At 54.5% G+C, this 9,423-nt stretch overlaps 1 protein-coding gene across 1 annotated transcript; it reads left to right on the top strand.

Moving 5' to 3' along the window:
• Nucleotides 1–2,234: 2,234 nt before the first annotated feature.
• GMFG (glia maturation factor gamma) lies at nt 2,235–6,566 on the top strand. Its single transcript, XM_014860221.3, has 7 exons — nt 2,235–2,374; nt 2,799–2,895; nt 2,982–3,031; nt 3,794–3,843; nt 5,451–5,533; nt 6,030–6,103; nt 6,391–6,566. Exons 1-7 carry the CDS (start codon nt 2,372–2,374, stop codon nt 6,460–6,462), a joined length of 429 nt encoding a protein of 142 aa, XP_014715707.1. The 5' UTR covers nt 2,235–2,371; the 3' UTR covers nt 6,463–6,566.
• Nucleotides 6,567–9,423: the final 2,857 nt, after the last annotated feature.

Raw genomic sequence — 9,423 nt, 5'->3', positions numbered from 1 at the left:
AAGTGCAAAGGCCCAGGGGCAGGATCATTCATGAACCACAAAGAGGCTAGCATGGCTGGAGTGGAATGAGCAAAGAGGAGAGTGGAAGTTCCGAGAGATAAGGAGGAGGGGTGGTGGCAGACAGTTTAGAGTTGTAAAAGCCACTGAAAGGACCCAAATAATACAGGAGCCATAGAAGGGTTTTGAGAGAGGAGGTGTGTCATCTGACTTGGGTTTTATTAGGATCCCTCTGGCAGTGCTATGAAGAATAGTGTTGGAGGGCGGGAGCAAGGAACAGTGGGGAGGCTGCTGCGAGAGTTCAGGCAGAAGATGGAGGTGGGAGGACCAGGGTATGGGCTGTGGAGGGGGAGAAGTGGGCAGGTTCTGGTTATACTTTGAGATTCAGAGCTGACAAGTCCTGATGTCTATGGTGAGAGGAAAGAGAAGGGTCGAGGATGACTCTAAGACATCCAGGTGGAGACATCAGGTTGGCAATGGGATGTAGGGTCTAGAGTTCAGGGAGAGGCCCAGGCTGGAGAAATAATTAGGGCATCCCCTGTGACAGCCAACAGACTGAGGAGATCAGGAGGAGAGGGAGGTAGATGGAAAAGAGAAGGGGGAGGGGGCCAGCCCAGTGTCGCAGCGGTTAAGTTCACACATTCCACTTTGGCGGCCTGGGGTTCGCCGGTTCGGACCCTGGGTGTGGACCTATGCACTGCTTGTCAAGCCATGCTGTGGTAGGCGTCCCACATATAAAGTAGAGGAGGATGGGCACAGATATTAGCTCAGGGCCGGTCTTCCTCAGCAAAAAAAAAAAGAGAGAGAGAAGGGGGCCAAGGACTGAGCCCTGGGATGCCCCACGGTTAAAAGGAAGAATCAGGAAGAGAGGCTGAGAAGGAGACACCAGAGGAGTCAGAGGAAAACCAGGCCAGGGCAGCATCCTGAAAGCCAAGTGCAGAATGTGTTTCAGGGCACAGGGAGCAATGGATGGTGTCAGAAGCGGCTGACAGCTTGTCAGATGAAGACTGAGAATTGATGTTAGGTCCAGCACCCTAGGGGCCATTAGTGGCCCCGACAAGGCTGTGTTAGTGGAGAGGGACAGGATTGCCAATCTGCTGGGAGAAAGTTAAAGAGAAAATTTGGAGTTTTTTGTTTTTTTGTTTTTTTTGGTGAGGAAGATTGGCCCTGAGCTAACATCTGTCACCAATCTTCCTCTATTTTGTATGTGGGATGCCACCACAGCATGGCTTGACAAGTGGTGTGTAGGTCCACGCCCGGGATCTGAACCTGCAAACCCCAGGCTGTTGAAGCAGAGCGTGTGAACTTAACCACACCACCACCAGGCCGGTCCCAAGTTTTTAGTTTTTAAGATGGAAGAAATGAGACCATATGTAGGCTGAAGGGAAAGATCCAGTAGAGACAGGAACATCGATGAAGCAGGGGGAGGGGTATGGCTGCAGTGACGTCCTTGCGTGGCTGAGAGGGGGTGGGGCTCAGCGCCCCAGTCGAGGGGGGACGAGAAAGACGATGGAGAGAAGCCAAGAAGCTGGCACAGCAGGCCGGCCACTGCGGGGCTCAGACATCTGAAAATTCTCTTTCGTTTGCTTATATTTTTCTCACCGAAATGCATCGAGTTTTCCCATAAATTACTTCCATTTTATTTCTCCTTTATATGACAGTTAGGACACTATATTGATTTTTGAGGGAATTTATGTGTACGAGTGGCTTACGTTATCTAGGAATTTCATTTCAGAATTGGAAAGCAGGCAATACAGAAGGCTGTTAATAAAAAAGGGGGTACTGGTCCGACAGGCTGGAACCCCCACTGTAGTAGGGCCCATTCTAAGCCCCGTGAGGTTGAACAACTGCAGGAAAGAATTTGCCATTCTGGAGGCTCCTCTCTCATCTCCATTTCCCCATCAACATCATAGGCGGCAGTTTGGCAAACATCTCTAAGTTCCCCCTTTCAGCTCTGGAATTGAAATAGTTCAGTTGGGGGGAAATCCAGGAAGGCTTCCTGGAGGAGGGGAGGAGCTAAAGAGCTCATTATCCTCTACTATGTATTGAGCATGTCCACCATGCTGGGAGACATGTAAAGCTGTTTTCTCCTCACCATAATCCCGAATCAGAGGGGTAAAGTTACTTAGCTAGGGTCACACAGCAAGGCAGCATTTGAACCCCAGCATTTGCAAAGCTGGGAGGTGGTGGCAGATGAGGGGAAGGAAGGAGGGGGAGGAGCCTTCTGTGACAGTTGTCCCAGAATGGGCATAAACAGGATGTGGTGTTGGATGAAACCTTTCCCCTGCCCCACACTCCGCCCCCCACAGCCCTGGTCCCCACCCCTAGAAGACAGCGGAACTGAGAAAAGAAGAGGCTTGTGGACAGAAAAGCCATGGTTAGGGGTCGTATGGGAAGGGCTAAAGGCTGGGATTGGGCTGGGCTGGGAGGGCATCTGGGTAAACGTTGGGGTCTGGGACAGACAGACGGAGGTCAGGGGCTGGGGAGGGGACCCCACCGTAGCAAGGGACCTGGCTGGGGGAAGAAGGTGGTGGTTCCGGGTTTGGCCCCAGGCGAGCAGATCCCTGTGTCTCTTTGACTGTTGCCCAAGGGTACCTGGCGAGAGGGCTGGAGTCCAGCCTCTGCTCTGCAAGGGGGCAGCATCTGCCCCGAGGAACGGGTGCCTTTTCCCCCTGTTCCAAGGGGCTTCATATGGGCTCTCAGGGCCCTCCTCTTCATTAGTCCCCGGGAGAAACTGAGGTGTGGGCAAGGGGCAGGGGCTGAGGCCGGGCCCGCTCAGCTCTTCTGGGCTCCTCTGGCAGTCCGACTCCCTGGTGGTGTGCGAGGTGGACCCCGAGCTAAAGGAAAAGCTGAGGAAATTCCGCTTCCGGAAAGAGACCGACAATGCAGCCATAATCAGTGAGTGTCATCTTCCGCCACGAAAGGATGGGAGGGGGCGAGGACAAGATGGGAGGGCGCCTAACCTGTGTGCCATCCCTCTCCAGTGAAGGTGGACAAGGACCGGCAGATGGTGGTGCTGGAGGAGGAATTCCAGGTGAGGGGCTGGGGTGGGTGGGACCCCCAAGACATGCAGCGGGACTGGGAGACCCAAGGGGCTAGGAGTCTGGCATTGGGGGCCAGAGAGACCTGGAGGTCGAGTCCCAGCTCAGCTGTGACCCTAGGCAAGGAACTTGGCCTGTATGGGTCTCTGTTTCTTCCTCTGTGAAATGGGGTGTCCAGGGCTTTCACGATTTAATCCTTGCAATGCATCAGAAGAAGGCCCAGCACACAGTATATGCTCAATAAAATGATGATGATGACGACGCTATTTTATTGGCGCTTAAATGAAGAGTTTCCAGATAAATTAACAAAAAGCTAGCAGAAATCTTTTATAAAAGGGTCACCCTCCCTCTCCCTGGGCCTCACCATCTTTATCAGTAACATGGGGATGGTAATCATAGTGCTGTGGGAAAAATGTAGAGGGGGTCCATGGAGACTGAGGCTGACAGGAGAGAGGGACTGGCTAGGAGCTGAGCCCCCTCAGGTCCTCTGTAAGGAAGTGTCATGAAGGGGCTGTGATTTGAACCCAGATTCGAATGTGAATTCTGCCGCTCACTCTCTGTGCAACCTTGGGCAAGTTTCTCAACCCCTCTGGGCCTCAGTTTGCTCGCCTGTAAAATGGGGATAATAAAAGGACCTACCCTGCAGGGTTATGGGAGGTAATCCGTGTGCGCTTCTCAGTCCAGCGCCTTAGCACATAGTAAGGGCTTACTCAATGGCAGTCTTTTCTTCTCTCCCTTTTTTTTTTTGGCCCCAGAACATCTCTCCAGAGGAACTAAAAATGGAGTTGCCGGAAAGACAGCCCAGGTATCCTGGGGGCAGGAAGGGGCGGGTCAGGCCACCGGCAGAGAGAGGGGTGAGGGTGGAGGTACAGGCTGAGGGACTGCGTGGCTTCTGGTCCTGGTCCCTGGCTTGGAATCTCCATGTTTGAAGCCAAGAGGTCACCCTCCAGCACTTTTTGTTCACGTACGAATATATTATTGCAGAATTTTACCGATAGTCATACGAGATATTAGAGTTTGCTTTTTTTGTACAAACTTTGTCAGGTTTGGGTTTCAACATTGTACTCACTTCATTTCTTTAAAAAATGACATTTTCCTGCCTTTTCAATGCTTTGGGTAGGAAAGGAATTATTTACTTGACCCGTGTATGAAAACTGGTCTGTTTAGATTTTCCTCTCAACTGGGGTGAATTTGGGGTGCCCGAGGATTTTGAGCCCCAATCACCCCAGGCTCTAGAGCTCAGGCAGGACCCGCTTCCTGGGCATCTGACAGGGGCAGTCACATGGGGTCCCCTACCCAGGAAGGAGCCTTGAGCGTGGGGGTTAATACTCTGCAGCTGCCTGATGTCCCAAAATTCTTTATAGTTCTTTTTTTTTGAGGAAGATTAGCCCTGAGCTAACATCTGCTGCCAATCCTCCTCTTTTTGCTGAGGAAGACTGGCCCTGAGCTAACATCCGTGCCCATCTTCCTCTATTTCATGCATGGGACGCCTACCACAGCATGGCTTGCCAAGCAGTGCCATGTCCGCACCCGGGATGCGAACTGATGAACCCCGGGCCACCGAGAAGCGGAACGTGCACACTTAACCGCTGCACCACTGGGCGGGCCCTTCTTTATAGTTTTATCTTTGAATTTCTGTTTTGTGTGAAGTCCGATGGGACAACGGAGCATGAGGTGGGGGCTGGGAACCTCCCTCCCCACATGGTCCAGGTCCCACTCTCCCCTCGACCCAGTGATGGCTGCTGCCCTCGGGCCCCCCCCCCCAGGCGGTGGTGGGGGGAGCCTGAGTGCAGATTCAGGGAGGGTCAGGGTCAGGGTCAATGCCGGCACACACCCCCTGCACGACAAATTCCAGAGTGTGCCTGTGAGCATCTGCACTTCCCCGTGAGTGTCCTCTTGCCCAAGACAGCGTGACTTTAAATAGCAAATTTAAAAAGACCGTGATCAGTCTGGAGAGAGACTGCAGAAGGAAGAAAAAACTTTTCTCCTGCTTTGGAACAAGCCCCCCATTTCGGTTTGCACTGTGCTTGGCAAATTATGTGGCCGGCCCAGGTCTCCGCCCAGAGCTCCAGAGCCTGGACGGTATGGCCCAGTGCTTGAGCACATACTGTAGCACTGATTTCCTGGGTTCAAACCTTTCCTGTAGCCATAGAGCCTTGGGCAAGTGGCTTCACCTGTCTGGACCTCAGTTTTCCCATCTGTAGTATGGGGATAGTAATAGCACCTACATCAGAGGGTTGTTGGGAGTGAAATAAGTGCGTCCTGTTATTATTATTATTTGTGATCATTTATTGTGTTTGAGGCCAGTTCCTGGGGCTCAGCTGTTAACCCTAGGACTGTGGCCTCAGGTGTCGGGCGCTGGGCCTCGGCCCCAGGATGGCGTCCTGAGCTCGTTGCCTTCCACTGCTGCAGGTTTGTGGTTTACAGCTACAAGTACGTGCACGAGGACGGCCGCGTGTCCTACCCCTTGTGTTTCATCTTCTCCAGCCCCGTGGGTGAGACGCAGCTCTACTTGTCCCGAGAAAAGGGTCTTAGATTTGCTGTGTAAGAGCGTGCATGTGAGTGCGGGTGTGTGTGACCGGTGACTGTGTGAATGCGTGCAGGCACCTGTGCATGAGAGAGTGTGTGACTTGGTGAGTGTGTGCCATGTGCGGTGTGCGTGGCGTGTGCATGCTAGGAGGGGAGCGGGGTGCAGGTGGGGGCTCAGATTCCTCAAGAGCCCACCCATCCTCCTGAGTCCAGAGGCCATAAGCAAACCCACCTCTTCCTTTTACCTAGAACCCCCTGTCTGGCCCCTAAACCTTCTCCAGGGACCCCAGAATAACTTCAAGCCCCCAAGCAAACCTGGACACTCTGAGTATCGCCTCCAGGGACCTCCTTAGAACAATCTCTAGGACTCTTAGAAAACTCCAGGGCCTGCAGGACATACCTGGGGCCTTAGAGAAGCCCCCCGGGGCCCCCCAGTTATGCTCTCTTCTCTTTTCCATGCAGGCTGCAAGCCCGAACAACAGATGATGTATGCAGGGAGTAAAAACAGGCTGGTGCAGACGGCAGAGCTCACAAAGGTCTGGGCCTACAGCCGAGGCTCCCAAGTGTTAAGGAGGAGTCTAGGGGTCTAAGCTCCTGAGTCTAATAGAGGAGCGGCTGGGAGCTGGGCTCCTGGGTCTGAGGGAGGAGGGGCTGGGGGCTGGGCTCCTGGGTCTGAGGGAGGAGGGGCTGGGGGCTGGGCTCCTGGGTCTGAGGGAAGAGCGGGATGGGAATCTGGACTCCTGGTCTGAGGGAGGCGAGGGCTGGAGTTCTCGGTGTCCCAGTTCCTGAGTGGATCCTAATGCTGAGGCCTCTCCCTGCCCAGGTGTTTGAAATCCGCACCACTGATGACCTCACCGAGGCCTGGCTCCAAGAGAAGCTGTCTTTCTTTCGTTGACCTCTGGGCTAAGGACCTGAATTCGTGATGTCTGAGTTGGGAACTCAGACCCCTAGGACCTCAACATCCCAGACCGTGAAGAAATTAAAATGCAAGAACTCAGAGATCCTGGGTTCTGGCTGTTTCTGTTCCTCATGGTGGGCGCTAGCCGACAGTCCCTGCAGTACCAGCCGCGGGCCAGCAGAGGGCAGGCAGACCAAGAGGATGCCCGCTGAGTCCAGGCCGGGATGGAGGGTGGGGGAAGGAGGGTACCCATTTCTCGGAAAGAAAGGGAGGGGCCTATAGGTTTCCTAGACGGAAATGGGGGAGGCCTGGGTCTCCTGGCAGAATTGGGGGAATATCTGAATCTACAGAGGGGCCCTGCCCAACGGGAACGAGGACACCTGGGTCTCAGAGTAAAGGAGGTGGGACGCCTGTCTCCACTCCTCTCCCCTTCCCACCCTAGCTCCAGGAGCTGGCAGGCATTAGCTTGCACCGAATGCTACTTCCCTCAGTGAGCCCCCAGGCAGGAAGGTTTTAAAGGCAGCAAAGTTGTGGAAGAATCAAACGGAATAGCTTCAGGGGCTCCGGAGTTCCTGGGACGGTAGTTGTGTGGTTGGGTTGGCCCGAGGGCCCAGGGCTGGGGGAGGCGAAGAGGATCCAGGACTCTCAGTGGAACCCTGAGGGGTATGAGGTTTAGGAGGCAGGAAAGGGACACCTACCTGCTCCTGTCGGGAGATTCTTTTTTCTTCTGTCATCTCTGGGCATTTGGCTCTCTCAGGCTCGCCATCTCTGTTTCTGAGGGGCATACATACAGTGCCCACCGTGTACCAGGCTCTGAGGATTCTGAGATGGGCATCTTCACAGAGACGAATCACTCTTTCTGTCTCTCCTCCATGTCTCTGATTGTTCCTTCCTCTGTCCCCAGATTCAGGGACCTGGGAGCTCCTTCCCCTCACCCCTTTCCAGGTTCCCTGTAGAGAGGTGGCCGTTGCCATGGTAACAATGACACAGTGACCTTGGGCCCGGGCTGCCTCTCCCCCAGCCCTGGCGTTCCTGGGGGAGGGTCCACCAGCCTGGCTCCAACCCTTCCCCAGCCCTCCCAGCCAGCCCACACCAACCCCTCACCAATCCACTCTGCCCCGACCCTTGCCCCCTTGTCCCCAATCTGGACATCCCCTTTGCAAGAGGATTCAGGATAGAATCCCTTTACACTGGCCCACAGAAAAATTCCCGCTGCCCACCTTTTTGGGGGCAGTGGGGTTGAGCTTCTCTCTGGACACTTGTCCTGGGGCCTGCCCCCCATCTCTCAGCCAGGCACATCTCTGCCCCTCGCTCTGACCACAGCCTCAGTCCCTGGTGGATGGAGATGGAAGAGGAGGAGGGCTGGGCATAGGAGAGGTCACTCAGTTAAGAGGTCGAGCAACTCCTGGACTGCAGAGGTGAGAGAAGCAAAAGGACTTGTCCAAGGTCACCCACTTACATGATCAAACGATTAAGAGCTAACCCTCTGATTGAGGGCTTCCCGTGTGCTAGGCACTTCTAGAAGCACTTTACAGGCGTTAATTCCTTTAATCCTTACAATATCCAATGAAGAAGGTACCGTTATTATCCCCAATTCACAGATGTAGAAACTGAGGCACAGAGGCCAAAAATAGTTGCCCAAAGCCACATGGCTACTGGCCTGTACAGTCAGAAAGTTAACCCAAGGATATCCTGTGGTCAATGGGCACTCTGTCTCTTAGGCAGGGGATTTAGGAAATCATCTCCTTCCTCCTCCTCCTCCACATCCCCCCTCTTCCTCCTCCCCTCTCCTCCTCCCCTCCCGCATAGTTGAGCTCCTGCCTGTATCCAGGCTCATGCCTGCAAACAATCCAATCAGAAAAAGGCATGCACAAAGACTTGCCCAATCAGGAGCAGGGAGTTTGAAGGCAGGGACCAATGAGATGGGTGACTCCGATGGATAACCCAATGCAGAGTAGGTTTGGCTAGAGGGATTGTGGAGGGACCAATCAGAGAGCCCAGAACAAAATATGCCATCCAATGAAGAGTCAGCACGATGGGGCGTGGCCTTAGGTTTGGGGCTCCTCTTTCGAGGGGCGGTACAAACTGGGGACCACCTCCTCTCTTTCCACCCACCTCAATTCTGGGCGCCCACAGATCCAGGCTCCCTAATTTTTGAGTCCAGGTCCTAGGCTTTCCCTGGGGCGCTTCTCCCTGCTAACCTTGAGTGTGAGCAGGACTTACCTTGGAGAGGTGGGGACTGGACTTTAGGGCGGAGCTGAGAATGGAGGACCCAGACTTGGCGTGAGGGGCCAGTGCTGAAGCTGAAAGCTAGACGCCTTTGGGGTGGAGCCTAAAGTGGAAGGGCGGGGCTCGGACTGAGGGCTTAGACCTGGGGGCGGGACCCAGGCTGGAGAAGTCTGAACATTATCAACTGCTCTTTGGGGTGGTGTCTAAGGTAGAAGGGTGGGGCTCAGGCTGCAGGGGTGGGACTTGGGCCTGAGGGGCGTAGCTTAGGTCAGAGAAGGCTGGAGTTTTTGCTTTAGGGCAGAGCCTTAGAGACAGAGGGTGGGGCCTAGATTTTGGGGCGGGGCCTACATTGTGGCAGAATGGATGGGTCGAGAGGCTGTATTGGCAGGTCTGGGGCAGTAATTAGGGCCCGAGGGAAAAACAGTCAGACTATCCGCTTACACCTGGTGCCCTCTTTTCGGGGCCAGCTCACATTCCCTGGCCTCATAGGGCACACCCAGCCGCTGGGGTATACCCTTCCTCTTCCAGTGACCCCAGGCTGGGAGACCACGTTTATTCCTGAGTGCGGCCCCTGTGGTGAGTGCATAGGACCTAGCTCCCAGGCCCTCTCTCCAGGGGCCTCAGAGCTCATGCTTCCTGAGGGCGCCTGGGGGTGTCAATCGCTATTATGGACCCTGGAGAAAATTGAGGCTCATGCCCCTCCCCTCAGGAGGCCTACGTGTCAATGAC

Source organism: Equus asinus, chromosome 26 (assembly GCF_041296235.1).
Source record: "Equus asinus isolate D_3611 breed Donkey chromosome 26, EquAss-T2T_v2, whole genome shotgun sequence".
NCBI lineage: Eukaryota > Metazoa > Chordata > Mammalia > Perissodactyla > Equidae > Equus > Equus asinus.
This window is presented reverse-complemented; position numbering and strand designations above follow the sequence as displayed.